The sequence below is a fragment of the Oryzias latipes genome, chromosome 3 (genome assembly GCF_053564925.1).
Source record: "Oryzias latipes strain Hd-rR chromosome 3, Olatipes_Hd-rR_3.1".
NCBI lineage: Eukaryota > Metazoa > Chordata > Actinopteri > Beloniformes > Adrianichthyidae > Oryzias > Oryzias latipes.
Window position 1 is genome coordinate 14,673,973 of NC_136239.1, and position 25,134 is coordinate 14,699,106.

The 25,134-nt window shown below is 41.1% G+C and overlaps 1 protein-coding gene across 2 annotated transcripts in view; it reads right to left on the minus strand.

Moving 5' to 3' along the window:
* Positions 1-25,134, minus strand: part of trip4 (thyroid hormone receptor interactor 4) — a 113,660-nt gene that overhangs the window by 55,081 nt on the left and 33,445 nt on the right. For both annotated transcript variants that reach the window (XM_023952878.2, XM_023952874.2), the window contains one exon: positions 8,699-8,801. In XM_023952878.2, the coding sequence (XP_023808646.1) occupies positions 8,699-8,801 (103 nt within the window). The remainder of the gene's footprint in view (positions 1-8,698; positions 8,802-25,134) is intronic.

Sequence of the window (25,134 nt, forward strand, 5' to 3'; positions counted from 1 at the left end):
TTAAAAGTACAAAACACATTTTTCTCTCCTGCTACTGCAAGAATGCCGTGATTGAGGTTGTGAGCACAAGCAGATCTAGTGAAGGGAAGTTTATTGCTCGAGGCAAGACGCGATGCTCTTTGCTCATCAGCTCTCCCCTTCTCCTCTACCCATTAGCCAGTTGACAGATCGGTAATAAAACACAGCCTGTCACCTTCAAGGCCTGCCTCTCATTTACTAGACAACACATGGAACCCCCCCCCCCCCCCCCCACACATCTCCCTTTTGCCATCATCCGCTGCGCTCATTGGTGCTGAAACAGGATTTTTGGCCTCTGCCATTTCTGAGGCAGAAATCCAGATAGTCCTGAAGACGACATGAATATTAAATGGAAAATCCATGAATAAATAACCCCCCCCAAAAAAAGGACATCCGCTGCGGTTACCTCTGTCTGTTCCCCAGCGGTGGGTGACAGAGGAGAACAGGGGAAAAATACGTGATTACCTCAGGAGAAAAGGTGAACATTTATGAGTTTATTGGCTTTCCACAGTTTCTGTTCTAACGCAGGAACAAAAAGAGGCAATCAGAAGGTAGAAGTGCAGTTATCGGGATGCAGAGGAGATTCAGCTGCTGTATTTTCATAGGGAATAGTCTTTTTCCCGTGTGGTGAAGGATCAAAGTCATACATATTGCAACAGCCTCATAATGTATGCGAGGGAAAATGCAAATTTTGCAGCACAAAGATCTGGTGGTGCTCAGTGTGTACAAAGGGACAAGATGTTGAATGCATAATAGCAAAACGCCAGAATTAACTGCTTGTGATGTGTTGAAGTCCCTGGGTGTGTAAAGTTATCCTTTATTTTTTTCTTTTTCTTTGCTTTAAATCCTTTTTGTCAGTCTGATTAATACAATAGAAAGGAATTTTGTGCTTTTTCATTTTAAAGGAAACCAAAGCCTGTTACAGTTTAGGTGAATATGCATCTGAACATCTTTTAATACTGTATTTTCTTGCCCTTTAAATTGTGGACATTTTCTGAATCATCTTTACTGTAGCATTTAACAGATTTTTCCGGACAGAGCAACCACAAATGCACATGTTTATTCTATAGAGGTTGCACATGTGACATAACAAGCCGGTAGCTACTCAGCATGTTATCCTTTTAACACCACAATATAGTATGGATTCATTTTTGATGGGCTGCAAGAGTGATTATTCCTTATCTTTAGAATTAGTGATGTTAGCCTGCTACTCAATTTCGTCCCAAACGTCCCTTTTCAACATAAAACAATAAAGGTGAATGAAAAAAGTCTGTTGTATTAGCAGATCGTTGAAAATGCCAAAAAGTGCTCCTCCTCAGACAGAAGCATCACTTGCTGCCTGTATGCTCACTTCCACTTTAATCTCGTAAAATTACAAGTTTTTTTCGCGTAAATCTACGACTTCAAATCTTGTAATTTTTCTTTTGTTTTTTTGGTGGCCCTGTCGTACTCCTGATACCAGCGTCTAGTTTTCATTCAGGAAAATGCAACATTTTAGCTAAACATTTGAAATGGAAGGCGGGCGCTTGGTTTTTACATGCTAGAGTACGGCAAATAATTTCAAAATAATGATCATCGCATTTACCCAAACTATAACTTTACTGTGACTAAAGTGGGTCAATCACTTCCTTTCATGTGCAGGTCCCAAGTCCGGGTGAATACAGAAGATTGTAACACGAGGGACATTAAACAAAGAACAAAAGCTAAAACAGATTGGAAAAATCACACAAAGAACGTCTATATCTATCGTGGCAAAGGTTTGCATAAAAAAGACCTGATTTGGAGGAGACCTCAGTATTAAAAGAGACCCCCCCCCATTGACTTGATTTTTAAAACAAATAAATTAAAAAATAAAAATAATCAATTTCAAATAAAAAATGTATAGTACTTATACACTAAGGTAAAGGAATGGATTTGATACAGTTAATATCAAAAGCAAAGGTTAAAGACCGAGCAAAGTTTCACCCAAATGTATAATTCAATTTTAATTAATAAATAAAAAACACTCAAGCCATAAAGAAAATTATTAACCTCCTGAATTGTGAAATTTGGAGTAAGACAACACTGGTGTTGCTGTCAGTGTGTAAGGAATAATAATCGCTTTTCTTCACTTTCCCAAAAACTACCCACAGTGCAGATATTAAGCAATCTAGTTCCTAAAAAGAAATGTTAAAAAGAATCCAGAGCACCCTGTCTTTTTAGAACAGCAACCAATTTATTGCATTTTACTACATCAGATAAAAGAGAGCAATGAAAAATGAATAAATCATAATCTCTCGACTATTTTATTACCTTCCAACCAAACTTCACATCATAAATCAAAGCTGTTTTACTAAGGCTTTAAAAAACTGAGGGAACAAAAAGAAACATATTTAAGAATTAACTATTCGAGTACTTAAACAGTTGTACTATTTTCAGTCTGAGCTAAAAAACAAAAATCTACATTGTTAAGATAGAAGTCTCTAAAAAAAAAAAAAGACGAGTTCAAAGTGATTGAGGTTTGATTGACGCGGCCAAACCTGAAAAGATCTTTTTATGACCTGCAGCTAAAGCCAAGTTTCTCAAAGCAGTAATTATATCCATGACCTGCCTTCTCCTAGTCAGAGGCATCAATAAAAGAGAGCACTTTTGTATCTGCGGAGGAAGCATCAGCATGACTAATCTTTACACGCAGAGATAAGGCAGTGGGGGACAAAGCGCTCACTGAGCTCACACATTCACAAGACTCATAAATCCGGTTCCAAACTGAATGAAGAGCTGGCGAGGAGACATTTTTCTTTAAACGCTTGTAAAGAACGGTGTTTTGTTTCTCTGTCAGCCTTCTGTACTTTATGTGACACGTAATAACTGAAGCTAATTTAAACCTTCGTCTTATGTACAAATCTATACGTTGGATTTATAGTGTTACATAAAAGAGCCTTTAGTCCTTAAAGAAAAAAAAAAGGACTGGGAGGAGTTATTTGGATTATATTCATTTTCGTATTAATAAATTGCCAATTTCTTAACTCTGATAAACTAGCTAGCTGGTTTTAGTTGATGTAACTCAAATTAATACCTTCTATTCTAGATGCCTTAAAGCCCCACTCCAATTATATTTTGATCAGATTTGATCTATTACTAAACTGTTCCCAGTAGTCTTTCATCATGATGAACCAGTTTTTAGGCAAAATCTAAAATCCTGAGTTGTTTTCTAGGACATAGTTTCTGCAGAGCGGCAGTAGTTCATTGGAAATTCACCACTGACTTGTGAGCTGTACTGTTGGTGCAGAAGTAAGCCTACACTGATATGCCATCATTCCTTTGTTTCCACTCTCTCCTGCTAGCATCCAGCTCCTCACAACCCCAGGCTAAGATTAGTGGTGCTACAAAATTGGCGAGAAATACTGGAGCCATCCAGCCGCACAGTTTTGAGCCGGATGCCAGTTCAGACATGAGAAATGAAGATGTTGATGTAACAATTTGTCTGAGAGGTGAATGCATCAGAAGCCAGGCAATTTGAAAAAAGAAAAAGTCAGAAACGCAGTTTTAATCCTAAATTATTTTATATATGTCCTTTATTATGAGATAAATGCTACAAGAACATGTTAAAAACACCAAAAGCACATATTTTCATTGGAGTGGGTCTTTAGGGCTTAAAGTCATCTCACCCACTCATGGACCATTATGCTGCCAAAGCAGTCTTCATAGTTAACAACAAGTGGTTTTTATTTCAAAGGATAAACCCTAATTAAAAATATCAAACCCAATACTTCCAAACAATGTGGAACCAGTCAAAGCTCAGAACGTCTTGATTAGGGCTAAATATCACCAATAACTTCTAGAATCAATTCAATTCACGATTTTATTTCCCCCCCCGATACACTCTTTTTTGATTCAATTCAATTTTGAATTTACAGCTTTCATATTTAGACATATTTGTATAAAAACACAGTAATAATCTCTATATGTTTTGAAGATATTCATATTATTCTGATACAGTTCACACAATAGGGAAATAATAAACCAATGAGATTTTTTCCTTAAACTTTTACCTTCAAAGAGTTTGGAAAATTCATGTCTGAGAATATTAAGCTGGTTATTAAGTCAGCAATGTACGTTTAGGTCGATCGAGCGTTAGCATTAGCTGCCCAATGGGAAATAGGCTCAGTAGGCGTGTATGATACACCACAGTTTGTTTCCTCAGACAATCTGTTTTGTCTGGCAGCTGTGAATGCTCATAGAAACACTGGTGGAGGCCAAACAAGTGAACTCAAAACAAAAGCCTTTTGTACACTTGCAAGTGAATCCTGGTGTGGTTCACAACAATGTAATTGTAGGTTTTAGGCAATACATTGTTCCCTCGTTTATCACAAGGGCTACGTTTTAAAAATAACCTGCGATTGGTGAAATCGCAGGTTATTTTAAGGCTGTAAAACCTCTCACTACACACTTTATGCCATTTTTCCAGACATAAATGAAGACGTTCACATTTTTCTCTCAAAATTGCACGCGAAACAGCAAGACTGCAAAAGGTGATACAAAATATAGCAAAGGATTACTGTTGATAAAGTGTGTTGTCTTGTGTACTGACTGTTGTTTGTTTTGGGCAACACACCCTTCACGCAAACCTCTTTTAGCATGAAAGCAAAGCAAACCAATCACATCTATATTTTTTAGCATTCCAGCCCAAATAAACCACGTTTGAAATACTGTTCAGTTCTTGAAGTGGCATTAAAATAATTTGTCCTAATATTGGAACAAAGTAGAAATTAAATAACCCTCTGTAGCTTAGTGCTTTTGAATCAAGCTAGTTAAAGGTTCAGTAGGTTTGCACAAAGCCTTCAGTCAGAAGTCTAAGAGGATAATGAGCTAAAACCCATCCTCATTTCTTTTTTGAACTATGCATAGGAACTATCCTTATGGGATGCTGGAGATTAGAGCAACATTTTAAATAAATCTCATTTTTTGCACCTTCAGAATGAGGTAAAATGATGCGGCTCTCCAATATTAAAATGAAAAAGTGCTACATATTTAAATGCCCTAAATATGAGTGTATGGTATTTCTCCCCCCCCTTTTTTTTTTCAACCAGCTATTTCATACAGATCGTGTCAGGCTGTTAAAACATGGGGATCTGAAGCAATAAAGAACAGTAAAAGAAAATGTGTGCTCATGGCAGAGAGCCAATTAGCTTTTAACACCCAGCCTGACCTTCAGCTAACAGAGAAGCACACAGATAGAAATATTCAGCGTATGTGACGTTAAACCATAATACACATCCCATCTAACAGCAGAGAGTCTTGGCTATATATCATTTTAAATGCCACAGACTCCACCACAGGGTAATGACTGATCAACCTGAGTTTGCATTCAGCCTGGCCTCACTTATCATCATCACGGCAACTGGCTGGAGAGAAACACAAGGGGGAAGGAGGGTGTGTGCGTGTGATGAAAGAGAGGGTTATTTGATAATGCCTGAATGAATCCAATAATGCTATTCCGTCTGTGCATGTGCCAGCTTCTCTGTTCAACAGTCTGTGATGCTTTTAGTTGTAATAGGCAGATATTACAAAGAAATGTTGGCCTTAGCTGTAAAAATAAAAAAACCTACCTGAATCAACCACCTCTGTGTTTGTCCATCAGTCAAGTCAGATTTCAATGACAGCTTGTTTGAATCAAAATCAATGAACTTTGACAGCAATTCTGAGAGAAAGATTTCTTTTACATTTCATGAACAGGTGGACATAAAAAATTGTTTTTCACCAAATAAACTGCTTACAATATTTTTGGAATGTCTCAGATTGAAAACTTTTGGACAGCAAATTCCAAAGAACCACTCTGATGAAAATTGTGTTTTTGGTGTTTATTTTAACATGTTCTTGTGGCAATTTTTTGATGACGAAAGACGCATAGAATTCAAGCTTCAAACTGCATTTCAGAGTTTTTTTATCTTCAAATTGTTGTGAATCAGGAGCACACAAAGATGCCGCCCGAAAAGGGCTTATTTGTGACGTAAAAAACTAGACTCCCTGCTTCGAGCTCTTGGGAACAGGTTGGGAAAGGGGGGGTGGGGCCGCCCACAACAATAGGACTTTAATTATGAAAATAAGCCATGGCAGTCACAAAGAAAAGATGCAGAGGTTTGAAAAAGAAAAGAGACAGAAAAACAAGCTAGCTGCTGACTAAACCAAGATTTATACATAAAACGTCCAAAGTGGGGAAAATGGAGGCTACTGAAATTTCTGAGCTGACATTTTCAGCAGCCGGTAAATCATAGTGACTTCAGGCATGACACATAGATAAGAGTGTATGGCATTTACGAATACTGCACTGGAACTGAGAGCTGCACCATCCCAGCAGCCTTTAATATGGATTATCATTGTTAAATGTAAGCGATGGACCCCGCTTCAGCCCAACTGTGGGTGGTATAGGCCCCAGCAACCCTCTGACCTAGAAAGGGATTAAGCAGGTTTGGAAGATGGGTGGATGTTAAATATTGTGAAGATGATACTAATGTTTAGTTTCCGAGTGTAATTCAGTAGTTTTTTAAATTCAACAAATGTCTTTATAAACACGTACGATTTTAACTGATTGGTTTTTAGAAATGCATAAAAATCTGAAAACCAGTGAATGTTAAAAGAAAATTAGAAACATTTAATATTGTCAAATATTTTTTTTTTTTGGATAAAACACTTGTGGTATTCCAATGACAAGAATATTGCCTTGTAATGTAAAGTCCTTCGATAACTTCTCAGCTGAAAACAGGAAATAGCAAAGGTCACAGCACAGAAATGCTGCAGCTAAAGTGTCAAGTTCAATAAAAAAACAAAAAGCATAAATGACTTTAAAAACAGTATTGGTACCAGATGGAAGTAGAAAAGTAACTTTTTTTTTTTTTTGCTTTAACTTGCGAACATTTGAGTCCGGGTTTTTATCCTCACAGACAACCCATGGGTGAAAAGATGGGGAAACATTCCAAAGAAAAACAGGCAGATGTTTTCTTCTTTGAGACTACAGTAAGTGAGTCTGTTAGAGACGTGAGAAAAAACAAACAAACCACTAATTACACGAGGCAGGAAGCGGTGAAATTAACTGCAAATAAGGATTCTTATCTTGCTTTTCAACAAGAAACAAAGGTGGTACCTTGATAAAAGACTCAACTCACACACTGATGCAGCAATTAATGCAAACAGATGAATTAATTAGAGTAAGGAGGTAATTGTGCATTATTTAAAAAAACAATCATATTTACTGATATTCTAATAAAAAAACGTTGATGTCTGGAGAGGCTTTGCCTGGAAGAACCTTATAAGATTTTTCTTGACTCCTAAACTGAAGAACAAACAGTTCAAACCAAATCAGAGCTGTTGGCGTGGATGTGGAGAAGTAAATGTTGACCATTCACATTTGTTTGGAAATGTCAGAACGTAGCAGGTTTTTGGATGATGGGGGGGGATCTCACATGCAAAGTGCTTGGATACACAAATCCTTTGTTACCAGAACAGTTTTATCTGTACCTGATCTCAGGAAACTCAATCCACCAAAGTGACAAATACTTATTTAAAGTTATGCCACTAGCCGCCAGAAAAACATGAACCAGGAATTGGGGCACTACGGAGATCCCTTCAAAGGCAATGGACCAACGATCAACAACATATACTCAATGGAAATAATTACATACAGACTGAAACTACAAGAGGCACAATTACACTGAAAGTGGAAAAAATGGACACTGTGTAACAGATAGACATATGAAGCACCTAGAATTGACCTTTTTTATTTTGTATTTTTTCGTGATGCTGGTTTGTGATTTGTGTTCATGTCACAAAAACTAATAAAAATAAAGTTATAAAAAAACGATGTTTGTACAACCATGATGTCAAGTGTGTAAGTGTATCAGCAAAGATCAAAGATTTGTTGTTTATTCAAAATGATCTACTTAATGAAGATTTTCAAAATAAAATTGTTTTGCCTTGAAGTAAATTCTTTCTTTACTTCTAGTGTATCAGCAAAGAGAAACATTTATGGCATTTAGTGATGTTTTTTTAAAGAACAGTTTTTAGTACCTGTCAATGTACTATTCAGCAGGAAGTTTGTTCATATTTTTGATTTTCTTTCTTTTTAAATGATCGTTTTGACAAAAAAGGTGGACAGTCTCTAGTTTAGTCTTCGCCTGCTACATTTTCCCTTGAACTACTCAAAAGCATTTCCCATTGATCTAAAAGCTCTGAAAAAAGGCTCAGCTACGTAAACAATCCTCTCAAGTCTTTAGAGGCTTTTGAAATATTAACAAAAGAGCTCGCAGGTACATCAGTTTGCAGGGGCAGCAATGGCAGCAAAGGGAAAATGTATTTGAGTCTGCTTATAAATCACAGTGCAGCAGCAACATCCAGGTCTGGCCTGCTCCCCCAGGCACCTTAAAATCCTGCCTTTACAGATGGAGCTCAGAGAGAAATGATGTGTGTGTGTGTGTCTGGATGAGAATGTGCAGTTTTGTTTTATTAATGACAATATAATGATAAGAAACTGCACTGTGTGTTATTATGCATTGAAATGAGTGTTTAAGAATGCATGGGTGCATAGAAATGCAGATGAGGATTAAAAAAAAAATATATATATATATATATATATATATAAAATAAAAACTCTCAAGCTCATTTTCAAACACCCCATTTTCTCTGACATGAAAGAATGTAAACTCACAGATCTTGTGTTTTCCTTTCATGGGGAATTTCACCAGCAGCTCCTGGGGATTAGTGCAGATGAAGACGAATGGAGAAGACGACTCCTCGCAGGTTTCAGGGAACTGCAGGGGTGATGGAGGGAGACAGGAACGATGCATTAGACTCTTTCTACGCAAAAACGAAATACACTTTAAAGATAATGACGGTAAAACGATTACTGTGTCAGTTGAAAAACAGACATTGTGCTGCTGTAGTTTGCCAGGCTTGGTGTAGCAACAAGCAGAACTAATAAAAAGGATTTACTTATGCTCTTTTGTCATGTCTCGTCAAGTTTCCTGTTGTCTCGTGTGGGGTTCCTGTTTTGTTTTGAAAGTCTAACCTACCTCTCGTTCCAGACCTTCCCCTTCCTGCTGTGTCTGCTCCCCACACCTGTGTCTGCCTCATCATCCCTGATCATTCCCACCTGTGCCTCCCCTCCTCATGTATTTATAGCCTGTGTTTCCCTTTGTCCTGTGCCTGTTTGTCATGTGCTTTCACCTGCCAAAGCTAGCTTCTCTCTTGATTCAAGAAATTAAACCCTTAAGCTCTGCATCTGAGTCCAGTCCTGTGTTCTGCCTTGTCAGTACAAACAGGCCAGAATGGACTCAGCAGAGAGCAGTAGTTTAACATCCATCCTGCAACGCCTGGAAGCCCGCCTTTCTCAACAGGAGGACTTCCAGAAGGCCCTGGCGTCTCATATGGTTCAGGTCTCTACCCAAGTTCAAGACCTCCGTTCAAGTTCCCCCTGGACAATCCCTCCTCCAGGACCCTCTGCTTCCATCCCAGTCCCTCCTACCTCCATGCCTGTCAGGAGCCAGGAAATCAAGCTCGCCCCTCCCGATCGTTACTCTGGAGAACCTGGACTGTGTAAGCCCTTCCTCACTGATTGTTCTATTCATTATGAACATTCACCCCATGCCTTCGTTTCTGACAGAGCCAGAATCGCCTTCATGATCTCCCATCTAGCGGGGAGGGCTCGTGCATGGGCCATGGCTGAGTGGGCTCGTGACTCCCCGCTCTGCTCATCTCTCATCGCCTTCCAGGAGGCGCTTCAGAACACTTTCGACCCGGTGTCAACCAGCCGGGATAAAGCCCGTGAGCTCACCATCATACGCCAAGGGGGGGACTCTGTCTGCGATTACGCCATCCGATTCCGCACCCTAGCAGCCGAGAGCGGGTGGAACTCGGTGGCGCTGTATGATGTCTTCATGAAAGGGCTGGCTCCGCGCATTCAGGAGCAGCTCATTCCGTTGGACTTACCTCAGGGTCTCGACTCTCTGATCGCTCTCGCCATCCGCACGGATAACCGACTCCGTGAACTCGTCTCCCGACGCGGCAGCGGATCATCAGGAGGCGGGTCTTCTCGCGGGGCTGAATCCGCGGAAAGACGAAACCACCGCCGATTCTCAGCCGACCCGCATCCCTCCGTCACGGCGGACAGCTGTGAAGAGCCCATGCAGGTGGGAAGGACACGACTTTCGGCGGAGGAACGACAGCGACGCCTGCAGGAGGGCCGGTGCTTCTACTGTGGGGAGATTGGTCATCCCGTTTTCTCCTGCCCCGTGAAAAAAAACAGCAACGGTGAGTCAGATCTCCGCTATGGACGGACGCACACGGAGCCTCACGTCATTAGTGGTGACCCACCACGGCTCCTCCACAGCTCTCGTAGCTCTCATTGACTCCGGGGCTGATGTCAGCCTAATGGACTGGAAGCTGGCAGTCAGCTTAGGTCTTAAGCCACAGCCTCTGGACAGACCCATCCAGGCCCGGGGCCTCCATGGGAGGGGTCTTTTTAATATCACTCATGTCTCAGAACCCCTCAAACTGTCCATAGGAAACCATTCAGAAATCATGTCTTTCCACCTGTTTGAGGGCTCCTCTAGGAAGCTGGTTCTGGGATTTCCTTGGCTGCGCGAGCACAATCCCCGGGTGGACTGGGCGACCGGGAAAATACTAGAATGGGGGCCAGGATGTGACGGACACAAAAGTCCCCATGCTGCAGGTAAACGAACCATCATAGACAATAACCCTGTTCCTGTTCGTTCTGCTCCAGGTCCAGAGGCCCCTGACCTGAGCACAATACCCTCATGTTACCATCATCTGTCTGAGGTCTTCAATAAATCCCGGGCTCTGAGCCTTCCACCCCATCGCCCCTACGACTGCGCCATCGACCTGGTTCCGGGATCCATCATTCCTAAAGGACACCTGTATTCAATCTCAGCTTCGGAACGCCAGGCGCTTAATAAATACATTGACGAATCTCTGGCAGCGGGTCTCATTCGTCCATCCTCATCCGCAGCTGGTGCCGGGTTCTTCTTTGTCGGAAAGAAGGATGGGACCCTTCGACCCTGCATAGATTACAGCGCGCTCAACAACATAACCGTCAAAAACAGATATCCGTTGCCGCTCATGTCCTCTGTTTTCGACCAGCTCCAGCAGGCCAGGGTGTTTACTAAGCTCGATCTCCGTAACGCCTATCATTTGGTCAGGATCAGAGAGGGGGACGAGTGGAAAACAGGGTTCAACACCCCAAGAGGCCACTATGAATACCTGGTCATGCCCTTTGGACTCACTAACGCCCCCGCCGTTTTCCAGGCCATGATCAATGATGTCCTCAGGGACTTCTTGGATCATTTTGTGTATGTTTATTTGGATGACATCTTGATTTACTCCCCGGACCTGGACTCTCATGTCTCCCATGTCTCCGCAGTCCTCCAGCGACTTCTAGATAACCACCTTTACGTCAAAGCCGAAAAGAGTGAGTTCCACGTTTCCACCGTCACCTTCCTAGGTTTTGTTGTGTCAGCAGGGGCGGTAAAGATGGATCCAGCCAAGGTCAGCGCAGTCAGGGACTGGCCGACACCTGACAGCCGAAAGAAGCTGCAGCAGTTCCTAGGCTTTGCGAACTTTTATAGACGCTTTATCCGGGGTTTTAGCTCCATTGCAGCACCCCTCCATGCCCTCACGTCCCCACGGGTGCAGTACCGGTGGACGCCTGCGGCTGAGACCGCTTTCCGGGCGTTGAAACGCCGCTTCACATCAGCTCCACTGCTCATTATGCCTGATCCACACCGTCAGTTCATCGTGGAGGTTGACGCCTCCAATGAAGGGTTGGGGGCCGTCCTATCACAGCGGTCGGAGCTGGATGGGAAGGTCCATCCCTGTGCGTTCCTGTCCCGGCGCCTCTCGCAGGCTGAACGCAACTACGACATCGGCAACCGGGAGCTGTTGGCGGTCAAGGTGGCTCTGGAGGAGTGGCGGCACTGGCTGGAGGGTGCGGAGCACCCTTTCATTGTCTGGACCGATCATAGAAACCTTGAGTATATCAGGACTGCCAAGAGACTTAATGCTCGCCAGGCCCGATGGAGACTCTTTTTTGATCGTTTTTCTTTTTCCCTTTCTTACAGGCCGGGGTCCAAGAACGTGAAGCCGGATGCCCTGTCTCGTCAGTTCGACCCCGCGCCTGTTGCCAAAGAACCTGAACCTATTCTTCCACTGACTTGTGTGGTTGGAGCTGTGTCTTGGCAGATAGAATCTGAGGTAATGCGGGCTAACAGTGGGGTGCAAACGCCCAGTGGTTGCCCAAGGAATCGCCTATTTGTACCCCCGACACTGCGCTCTAGGGTGATCCACTGGGCCCACACCTCACTGCTTTCCTGTCATCCGGGAGTTAGGCGGACCATGCACGCCATCTCTCGGAGGTTCTGGTGGCCTCGCATGGAGCCGGAGGTCCGGGAGTACGTTTCTGCCTGTTCAGTCTGTGCCAGGAACAAGTCTTCCACCAGTCGTCGCATGGGGCTCCTACAACCCCTTCCTGTACCTTCCAGACCGTGGGCGGACATCTCCATGGACTTCGTCACCGGCCTTCCTGTCTCACGTGGTCACACAACTGTTCTTACGGTCGTGGACAGGTTCTCAAAGATGGTCAGGTTCATCGCCCTGCCTAGACTGCCTTCAGCTAAAGGCACGGCAGAGATCATCATGAACCAAATTGTGAGGTACCACGGTTTCCCGAAGGACATTGTGTCAGACCGGGGACCTCAATTCGTGTCCCGGTTCTGGAAGGAGTTCTGCCGGCTCATCGGTGCCACGGTCAGCTTGACCTCGGGTTACCATCCCGAATCCAATGGCCAGACTGAACGTCTCAATCAACAGCTGGAAACCGGCCTCCGGTGCTTGGTCTCTCAGAACCCCTCAACATGGAGCAGGCACTTGATCTGGGTTGAGTATGCGCACAACACCCTGCCCACCTCAGCTACCGGCATCTCGCCCTTCAAGTGTGTCTTCGGTTACGAGCCACCCCTGTTTGCAGCCTTGGAACCCGATGTTGCAGTTCCGTCGGTCCACGCCCTGGTCCGCCGCTGCCGTCGCATCTGGGAGGCTGCCCGGCAGGTCCTGGTTCGGCAACAGGACAGGGTCAAGGCAGCCGCTGACCGCCGAAGGCGTCCCGCTCCCACCTACCGTCCCGGTCAGAAGGTCTGGCTCTCGACCAAGGACCTCAACCTGCACGTTCCAAGTCGGAAATTGGCTCCAAGGTTCGTGGGTCCGTTTCCTGTCTCCAAGGTCATCAACCCAGCAGCGGTCCGTCTTCGGCTGCCCCGGTCCCTCCGGGTCCATCCCACATTCCATGTCAGCAAGGTGAAGCCGGTGGTGGACAGTTCCCTGATGCCTCCCTCGGAGCCACCCCCTCCGCCCAGAATGGTGGGGGGTGGTCCGGTGTACACGGTGGAGAAGATTCTGGCTGTCCGGAAGCGGGGCCGGGGTCGCCAGTTTCTGGTGGACTGGAAGGGATACGGGCCGGAGGAGCGACAGTGGATTCCGGAACGCTTTATTGTGGACAAGTCGCTCCTGACGGATTTCTTTAGGTCTGGGGCTCCTGGACCGTCAGGAGTCGGTCCTTAAGGGGGGGGTTCTGTCATGTCTCGTCAAGTTTCCTGTTGTCTCGTGTGGGGTTCCTGTTTTGTTTTGAAAGTCTAACCTACCTCTCGTTCCAGACCTTCCCCTTCCTGCTGTGTCTGCTCCCCACACCTGTGTCTGCCTCATCATCCCTGATCATTCCCACCTGTGCCTCCCCTCCTCATGTATTTATAGCCTGTGTTTCCCTTTGTCCTGTGCCTGTTTGTCATGTGCTTTCACCTGCCAAAGCTAGCTTCTCTCTTGATTCAAGAAATTAAACCCTTAAGCTCTGCATCTGAGTCCAGTCCTGTGTTCTGCCTTGTCATCTTTAGCTGGTAGTGATGAAACCGACTGCTATAAAGATGACAACAAAAGCATTGGAACGGACATCTGTGAGAGCTCAGATTAAAAAAAACGTTTGACGTTAATAAACCAGTCAGGCCGCATGTTGAAAAACCTGTGCAGCTTATTTTTCAGTGTATAAGTTGTGGTTATTTCCATAGTTTGGTCAGGAGTGTTGCTTTTACTCAGGAGCTCATTTATTAATTATTTTCTCACTAACAACTTTTATTGCCCTTCGTTGTTTTCCTAAACTTGATGATTTTTGTCTTATTTGCATTAAGACATTAATATTCTGGTTTTTCTTTTTTCATTCTTCGGGATAAAAGTTGTCACACAGCCACTACATAGATTTTGCATATATTGAACAGATGAGAATTGGTCATACGTGGAAAAAGTCAGAAAAGTTGTTTTCACAGATGAATCACAATTGAACCACGTTAAAATCACGGAGGAAGTACCAATAAACTAGCGAGAGAAGAGGTAAATCAATGTAAAAGCCAAATCTGACCCACAGTTCAGGCCTCAGTTACATAATTTGAACGTGATATGTGCGCCACATCTTCGATATAAAGTTATTCATTGGTGGAAAATGCGTGAAAATTCCGTTAGACATACGTGGAATGGTAGCGGAAAGCCACAACTTTGCTTATGCATCTCGTAAAAAAAAGATTTACGTAATAATTGCACATGAGCAACTAAAAATGTGTATAGACTGCGTAATTCTCAACCCACCAAAATTGTGAACAGCTCAAAACCAAATTCACATAGAGATCCGTCGGCCAAAACCCTCGACAGACGTCTGCGCACATCGACGTATGACGAACGCAAGAAACACTGAGTTACCTATATCACGCATGGATCATGAAAGACCAAAATTTCATACGTGGAAAATGCACAAAATGTGTGAACTGGGTTACATAAACACAGACGTACTGCTGATAGCAGCAGTCATTCAGAAGCAGCTCCTGCAGAAGGAAGTAAAGGTCGCTTTTAAAAAAGACTGAATGATTTCATGAACCCAGACATGGAGCCCTGATTACCCATTTTTTTGTAGAACTCTCCAAATTACATAAACCTCTCAACATCATCCGTGACTTCAATGCATTGTAAATTAGATGTATAGTCAATGCTTGCATGTAGAGATGAGGCTAAAAACCTGAGATGTGCTTCTCACATATGAGATGGAAGTGTCTAGTTTACAAACACAATTTTAGACAAGCATCAGGTTTGACACGCAAATTTGACTTGTGAATTGCGTTTGAATGAGCGTACTATTACGCCTGGCTAGGCAGATTTGTTCAGAAGCATTGCACCTTTTCCCGAAAGTGCGACTTTTAGGTGTTTTTTTTTTTGCTGCTGCGACTTATATTCAGGAGCGACTTGCAGTCCTAAAAATACGGTATCTAATATACAGAAGTCCTAATCCAACCGCATTTTTCTGTGCATGTTTAGCTGTTTTACATTCCAGTGAATGGGAGGTAGTTTTATCGTCCATAAATGACAGTAGTGGGGAGCATCCGCAGACCCAGAGACAAGAGAAAAACCTCTTTATCCTTTTGTTATTGATTGATCTCTCAGGTGAGAGTGGGGAATTGACTGACACAGTGACAAAGGAGTCATCTTTCCCATCACTGGCAGCCAACAGCTCTCAGCTCATCCAATTTCCTCCAGAGCCATCAGATAGTGGCCATGATTGCATCTAGCCATCCAGGAAGCATCTTTTTTTCATGACAGCATGCCTTTCCCTCCACCCACCTCTTATTTACAGCCTCTGCCTCAAAGGAGTACTGAAGGGGAGAGATAAATGTGGAGTTTCAGGTAAAAGGAAAAAAAAAATCCACAGTGTCATCCATCTGAGGAGGTTTGACAAACCAGGAGGAGATGATGAAGATGCTTAATTCAGAAGAAGTTGACCTGATGAGGGGTAAAATATGTAAACAATCAAAGTGCTATTAGGCATGATCCTGAATCCAACATTAGTGTGTTGATTAATCCTTGTGATTGAAGCGGGAGCCACATTAAATTGCTTTTTCAGCTTAGAAATTTCCCCTGATTGTTTTTCAACAGGGATTTAAAGGAAGGTAATGAACAAGAAGGTTGTGATTCCTAAAATGTAATTTTCATGAGAAAAAGCTTCATAAGATTTCAAGGGAAAAACTAAAAAGAACAGACAATAAATTCACCAGTAGATGCCAGCATTAGAGATTACTGTGTGGGAATAAATCAATTTCTATTTATCAATAAACATTTACTAAGTTCATTGACTTTGATTTCCCTTAATTCCTAAGTAAATGTAACAAAGACAACTTCTTGTTGTTGTAAAATGCCACGAGAAAACATGACGTGGCATCCATAGATACTCAATGACAACATTTCTTAGAGCTAGTATTGCTTCAAGCAGTCCTCCACCAAAATCCAACAAACAGCATGACATGAATGTAGGAACACCCTCTATCAGCAAAACACTGTGGACTCTGGTTATTTTGTTGGTTTTCCAGTTTATTGCTCTGCAATAAAATGCAGGTTCATTATATTATATCAGATAACAAAGCTATGAGAGTCACAACATTATTGAACAGACCACAAACTATTGCAGGGACTTTTCCATTGAATTCTTCAGAAAAGAGCCAATACTGAAGTTCAGGCTTTATAAAGGAATAATCTACACACACAGGTGTAAAAGATTCCTCCTCTTTATGTGAACCTGGACTTTCAGTTCAATTTGTCATTTAAAAAAAACAGACATTTAGACTCCACTTTCAAGATTACAAATTTGCTTCCAGAGGGTGGTTGGCCATTCTCAACATCCAACACAATTTTATGATTATCAACTGCATCATGGGTATAGATCAAGGAAGACCAAATAAATATCTCATTTAGCGTTTGTGTCCACTAAAGAATTTATCGATACTGATGGTTGGGGAGAAAGACGCTTCGTGGCTTTGGGCGGTCATGGTGCAGAGGCAGTGGGCGAGCGATTGGAGGTTTGCAGATTTGGTTCTCACTCTGTGTGATCATGTGGGACCTGACTTAATCCAAGAAATACTGTCACGTCAGTCGGTTCTTTTTCAATTTAGTTTAAAGCAAAGAATTAAAAAGTAAATATTTGTTGACTAACTTGCTGCTTTGAATGGTCATCATGTTCTGAAAAGTCCCTGTTTTATACTCAGAGTGCATGTTTTATGTTTGCCGTTCACTCATTCTTAAAAATTCAATTATTTCGGGATTAATATCTGCACTACCTCCATGCATGCAATTTTAGAGTGCAAAGAATAACTAGAGAACCTAGAAAATCTGAACAACATAAACTTTAAAAAATAAATAAAACAAATATTTTTAATCTAAATAACAAGTAAAGAATCCTTAAACTATTTTTCCAGGCTCGTTTAACGTTTATACTGGTAGTTTATTTTTAATAATCTAAAACTTTGACCAAGGTAATAACATAAAGCTTGAAAGCCATAACAGTTACATTAAACCATCTCTAGTTGAACATTTCTGTCCTAACATACACAATAAGAGAGAAAAATAGTACAATACACAATCCTGCAAAACTACCAAAAGCCTCAACTTTTTCTTGTCATCGTATTGTTTCAACAAACAACTCAATCACTCCTTTCTCTCCCACACGCAGCAGATAAGAGCTATCCAGACCGCAATCTGCTCTCTCTCTAAATGTGCTGTCATGTCTGACTGAAAGCCCAGGGAATACGGCCATAACAAGATTCATGACAGAGGGCTGCCACCTCAACAGCTTGATGAGCCTCATCACACATTTCATGTCTAAATGTATGCATGCATCCTCTCAATGTCTTCTAGTTAGGGGCAGGCGATTTGACCCAAAAATTACACCAAATGTGTTTGTACAGCACAATTTATACTCAGAACAAATCAAGGGCTTTACAGAAAAAGACAAACTATATGCATGCAGAAAGGAATCACATTCAGGACAGTAAACCACAATTATAGGAGTAAAATCCTAATAATTACAATCCCTTTAATTAGGAATAATAGAGGAGAGCACAGGTAAAATACCTTCAGTGGTCATGCAATGAGATGAGAAGGATAGCCTTTAGTCTGGACTTGAACATTGTCTGAGTTGAAGCTTTTCTAACATCATCAAGAAAACTGTTCCAGATTATAGCTGCATAAAAGTTAGTCTTGATTTTCGGCACCAATAAAGGATCTGTTCCTGACTGATTTAGTCCAATGAGGTTCATATGGAACTAACATGCCAGAGATGTACTTTGGTGGTAAGCCATGGTGGAACTTTAACACAAGCAGAGCTATTTTAAGTCTGTGTGCAATAAAAAACCAGTGCAAAAGACCTGAAGACAGAACTGACGTTGACAGCATGTCCTGGTTTTAGTAAGGACCCAAACAGCAACGTGCAAATGCTTTAGTGCACGTTTACAGAGTCCAGTGAACAGACAGAAAAGACTTCCACCTGCCTGAGATAAACATGTGAATAAGCAGCTCTAGGTTGATTTTTTTCAGTGTTCTCTATGTTTAGCTTGGGAATGTAGTTTTGCATCCACTATGTGATGTGTTAGATGTAGTCCACAGGCCCGAATTCACCTGCTGTGAGTGAAATGTAAATCTGAGAGACATCTGCATAACTGTGGAAGATACTTTATTGCTGTGCATTGGCTGGCATAGAGGAAACATCTTTACACCTAATGAAAGAGGCCCCAGAAGTGACTCCTGGAGAACACCAAAGATCAAGGCTGTTTGACCTGAGGCAGATATTGATTTCACTTAAGTACTTTCTGTCTTCAAGACATGACTAAAACTATTCAAGGCACATAATGGTGATGCCTATTCAGTCCTGTAATATCTATAGTAGAACACATGGTCGAAAACAGCACTCAGATCCAACAAAACTAAGACAGAAATTGTGCCTGGCTGGTTCTGTATTCAGACAGATGTCATTTGTCTGAGAAGTGTCAGTGCTCTGATGGAGCACAAAAACCTAACTGAAAGTCATTGAAATTTTGAGCAGAAGAAAGTCAAGAGCACTTGGTTAGCTACTCTTTCAAGGATTCTGTCTAACGTCAGCAGGTTGGAACTGGGCCAACAGTTGTTCAATACTGTTGCATCAAGACTGTTCTTTAGGAGATGATTGATTACAGTCGTTTTCAACAGTAGTTTTCAAGGCTTTTGGAAACTTCCCAAACTGAGGTCCATCAGTGAGTTGTGGTAACAAGCTGTTCTGACCAGATTTGGAAAATCTAGCGGGAATCACAAAGAGGCAGCATGTGATGAACGCAGACGGAAGTGATTTCTTGGACAGTTTTTCTCAGCATGTCAGCTTCATCTCTGATGTTCCATTTTGATTCAGATGAATGAGACACAACTTCAACCACAGTTTAAATGTACTATGAGCCCGCTCTTTACACCCCATTGTTTTACGTTCCCTTCTTAATCAAAAGCCTACATGAAACATTGTGGCTCCATTACAAAATAATCATCACGAAGAATATAATTTAGTGATTTTGAAAATTCACATGCATTTCGGTTTGTTATAAAACGCTTCAGTTAATTTATTTAAATTGTTGATTTTTTTTTTTTTTATGCAGCATGGTGACAAACATGACATATGTTCCTTTTATTGGTGTGGGAGGTCAGACTGACAAACTCTTGGAATTATGGATAATGGCCCTAATGTGTACAACAGCCAGATTGATTTGAGGCAGGTGTATCACATTGTATTACTTATAACTGGGAACTATACTAGTTTCACTTTACTTTCTCTTTAAAATTAAACAATTGTGAGACCAAACCGCTGCTCTTGCTCATAAACATGACCAGCATTTGGCTCATGTTCAACATGGATATGAATGTTTACTACACTGGCTGACTTCCAAACTGCTTTCAAAGGAGACCCAATACATCCTGCCAGACTGCCAACCAAGGACATTCATGCATCCTTCAGTCATGCAAGTACATTTTTCACATTTATTTATGTGTTAGTTTGATGTTTGTTTTATTTCGAGAGTTAAAAAAAATGAATGCCATCATACCTACATCTGTAGAGAAAATCTAAAGTTACTGATAAATACGAATGGGGTGAGATATAAAAGAAAACAGTTTGACATCTCTACAGAGTATTTCATTTTTCCTAAAAAAGTAGGAATCGAATGTACAGAAAAAAGTGCAGAAAAAAAAACATACAATAAAATGAAAACACGATGATTATGTAGTCCCTCCAGGATTTTGTGGGCATTTTTTTACGATTGCCAGAATTTACAGCAGGTTTTTTTAGAAAGGTGCACTGTTTGTTTATATTAGTTTTCAGCTAAAGGTTGTAGGATGACATATGTATTCTAAGGCAGTTTTTTTCACAAGTTAATTTGAGTGCAATTTTTATGTAAGCCCACAAAAACGCACAAAATGCAGGAAACTATCTATAAAACTGTGATTTTAATTTTAAAGAAAGCAATTTTTGATTTTCTTCTACCCCACACATATCCAATTCAGAGGAAAATCCCTGCAAACTCTTTACAAAAGGCAAAAGGATTAAAGCAAAAGAACATTCAGAAACCTCATGTGGAGAGCAGACTAATGTGTAACCCTAAAAATAAGTGTATTTTGCATATGGTGAATATGATAAATGAATTCATTGAGACATAAAAGAAAAGAAAAGAAAAACAAGCAGGTAGATAGGTGGACAAAAATAATCCTGCCGAACCAAACTGGCACACAAAATATTTAACCTCAAAAGAAAAAAAAACTCATTCACTACTGCAGCCACGTCTGAGACTACCCATTTAATAAACTGCCCACAAATTTAATTTTCTGGGCTTAAGCCATGTGGGATTTTTACAATAACCAGCAGAAGAGAATATGAAATTCACAAGTTTAAGAAAAGTCATAAAATGTATAAAGGGGTGACTGGACTGCTTAAAAAAATGCCTGAGGCTAGAAACTACGGTTTATGAGCTGAAAAGGGAAAAGTGACCCAACTGATCATTTTGTAGTATTTAAATGTAGTTTTTACTTTACTGGCCATACCTCTTAGCACACCTTGGTCACACAATGTACTGCACTATTGAGTATTAAGACCCACTCCAATGAAATGGTGTTTTTTTTTCCCTCATACATCTTAATAGCTCCAATATTTCTCACCATTTTTGTTGCACCGCTAATGTCAAGTTGGGGTTGTGAGGGGCTGTGAGCTAGCAAGAGAGTGTGTAAACAGATGGATGATGGGAAGTGGGGCTAAACGACCACTGGGAACGCTTTCCCTTTTCCGATAGATCAGATTTGGAGTGGGACTTTAAATACAAAGAAATGTGACAGAATAAAAGAAAGTTACATTTGGTTAAAAACAACAAAATAAAAAATGGGAATGGACAGCAATAAAATAAAATAATGTTTTTGTTAAAGCTTTACACGTAGGAATGCAACAAAGCAACACTGCTCCTTCTCCTGTGTCTACAGTGTCCGTCTCTTCTTTCTCTCTGGCTGTTTCCTGCCACTGTTGTCAATTAAGGGCAGCAGAGACAAGTAATCTCCTTCTGGGCGACAGGGCCAGACTAGAACAGGCATGTGGAGAAGACTGTGCAGTAAGGAGGGGGGGATGGTGCAGCCTCAGCCCTGTAGCAAGGCCCTGCTTGGCTGCACTTAATCTTAGCCCAATAAAAAGCCTTTCATTGGCAGGGTGCAACTGAGCCAGACGGGCTGGGAGCATGTGGCTTTTAAAAATGAGGAGGAAGAGGAGGGAAGCAGGAACAACAAGAAGGGAGTGAGGGATGGTGAGAAGTACTGGGTAAAAATCAAGAATATGATTCAGCAAGAAAGATGGATAATAGTCTAAAGTGAGGAAGAAATGCAAAGAGAGATTTTGGCAGATAGTGAAAGGCATGAAACCAAATGTGTTTCCCACAAAGACACTTTTGAAATACTGCCTGGTTAGTCGTGTCAAGGCTGGTTGCACCCAGGGAATGAAGAAACAGATGGGATGTCTGTGAGAAATGGGCTACATGTGGAAGGTGAAAGGGTGTTCTTGGGAAATGTAGGCAACACTAATCATTTACCAATCTTTCTTTAATTTATTGCAGTCCAAAAACAAAACAGCCCTGTTTCAAGAAGTATGGTAACATTGTTCTGAACAAGCCGCTTATTCCGCCAGTTGATTAGCAGTTTAGCTCAGGCGGTAGAGCAGGTCGTCCAACAACCGAAGGGTTAGTGGATCGATCCCCGCTCTCCCCAGCCAGCTGTCACTGGCTAGCGTGCAGCTCACCGCTCCCCCCAGGGGATGGGTCAAATTCAGAGAAAGAATTATGTCCGCATTTTTACAGCATCAAAAGCGTCTGGTTAGCTTGGTTGGTAAGGTAGAAGGCTACCACGCAGGGATCCAGGGTTCGATTCCCGGAGGGGAACAAACAATGGTACTGGGGGCAATTACCAGGGGATAGTTCAAATGCAGAGAATAATTTCCCCATTGTGGGATATGTAAAGTATCAATTATTATCATTATTATTATTAAGCCGCACCAATCTACTGCACTTCCTTAAATGACCACTGGCTGGTTTCAGGAGGGATACCCTTATCATTATTTCCATGTTAAAGAAACTCTGATTTTACACCTGACTATTTTACACATAGTCTGGTTTCAAAGATGCTTTTAATGGGCATTGCTTTTATTTTCTAACAACTGTGTGTGTTCAGGGGGGCAACTATTTTTTAGTTACAATAGAAAACAGTTTGGTTATGGATTGTGCATCATTATCATGTTCTGTTTATACACATATTGTGTTTTCTTCCCCTAAATGAGAATGCAACAGACTTTTTAACTTTAACTATTTTATTTTTTCATCAGAAATGGACACTGTAACTAACTATCATTGTGGTTTCACGTCCTACCAGTCGTCCATAAATGTAAATGTGTTGTTGACATCTATTAGTTTTATTTAGTGGAAAGAGCCAATCACGTACACACTTGTCTTTTCTAAATTATTTCTGATCTAACAAATGGAACAGAGGTTTGTGTTCCAAAGAACTCATAGAATTGGAAACACCACCTACCACAGAGCGATTCTAACAGCAATTTACAATAGAAAGCAATTCCAGAATTAAATAGGGTACATTAAGCTCAAAATACAATATATAAACTGAGTTTCTACAAATATAGTGAAATATCTCTTCTGAAATATCTGAAAATAGTGACTTAATAATATGCTTATTTTAAATTTCAAGTTGGGAATTCTGCATGTTTTCCAAATTTCTTTCATCACATGTGCTTTTGCTGTCCATATTCATGCCTTAAGTTGTTTTGCATTAGAACCCCATCATCACCCCACCCCCCACCCACCCACCCCAAAATACCTGTCGTGTTGCATTTACTGAGAAACATCTGTGTGAATGTGCTTCATTTTATTAAAGAGCAATTGAACATGATAGCAGGCTCAGCATAGCAGTTCTAATCAGAATTAATGAAAGCATGAGTGGGAACTAAATGACACGTGGAGCAACAGGGATCCACTGACAGGAGGTTTGGGACCTCTGCTTGAACAGTTTTAACTAGTTTGACTTGTTTAGAAATCAACCTGAAAGTTCCATATTTAATAACATTTTAACCATTAGTAAGAATGGATGTAGAGGAAAGTTATGGTTTGGTCTAGTTCTCCTTTGTGGAAGTGTACAACTATTTGACACGGTAGGACTTGGTACATTAAAACAACATTTTTTATTTTTATTTTCTATTTTCATTTCAGTATTACAATATTCAGTGATTAAGCAGTCTTTACTATTTTAAGCTAAAAATCCAAGTTCTGCAATCAGTATTTTCCCAGTTTCCAGTTCATTATCTTGGGTGAAATAAGAAAGGCAACATTTAATCTTTCTCAGTGATATTTGTTCCCATCAGTCATGTAATTGGTTGCTTAGACTTAAAAGCTGTTTCTTCACAGGATGTACAAACGATTAATTTTTACCTTGCGTCCACAGAATCAAATGCTCAGAAACAATTCCTGTTAAACACAACCACAGGTTTTTTACACGGAAACACACACACGTTTACTTCTTGCAGTCCTACTCCGATCATCTTTTGATCCATTTTAAAAAGCATTCCTAGTGGTCTTTTAATTATGATTATGCAATTTTTAGCCAAAAGCTAACAACCTGTCGTTTTCCTTGCCTGATTTGTGGGCGTAACTGTTGACACGAAGCGCTATTAATAAAGAAAAGGCGACTAATTTTGGAGCTATCCAGGTGTACAGTTTTGGGCCAGATGCCAGCTTGGACGAGCCAAATGAAGACATGCATAGTTGTCTGCAAGTGGATGCATCAGAATGGAGCGAAGCAGGGAGCCTGTGGCCCACTCAGTGTATTTTCTACGAAACAAATTGACTTTTTTTTTTTTTAAATCTGTTCCTGATTCACAACGATTTGAATAAAGAAAATACACAGGAATGCAATTTTCAGCTTAATTTTCTTTAAATCTGTGTTCCTTGAGAAAAATACTGCAAGATGTTCAAAACACCAAAAACACAATTTTGAGTGGAGTTGGTCTCTCAGGTCTGCCCTGTGCTTACTTTGTGTTTTACATGTTCTTTTTTTGCTGGAAGCGTTGAGCTTACCCTCAGAGAACCCCCCAGGATTTGGACAGACTTTATAAATTATCTTTGTGTACTTCAGATGATTCTAGATAATTGGAGAAGTTTGTGGTAAGAAATTTCCTCTAAGGATAAAATAATTAGTAAATCAAGCTTGTAAAAAGTGACAAGCTGGATTAGAAGCATTTTTATAATCATTTTTCTTTGGCTAACTAAAATTAAAGGTAATAATATAAATATTTTCATCCTTCCTACTTCTTATGTTTTTTTTTTATAATCCTGACCTTTGTCCTTAATGATGACTGACCAGTTTGCTGTGTAAAACTAAAACTGATGAGCACAGCCAATAAATCACACAATAATCAAAACCTTTCTAAAAGCCTCTCAATCTCACAGACGCAGTGACTAAAACTCACTCTGTCCCTTTCCTCGGAGCTCAGACACTGAGTTATCCAGAGATGATTAAAAATTTAAAATCCTCCTTCGCCTAAAGAATCAACTGGTGTCAAGTTGGAGAGAGAGCATTAATTATCCAGGAGTGTTCAACACCGGCTTCTGAATTTTTTTACATTATTAATATCCTCAACACAAGCAGAGACATGTTTTATTATTAGAAGCT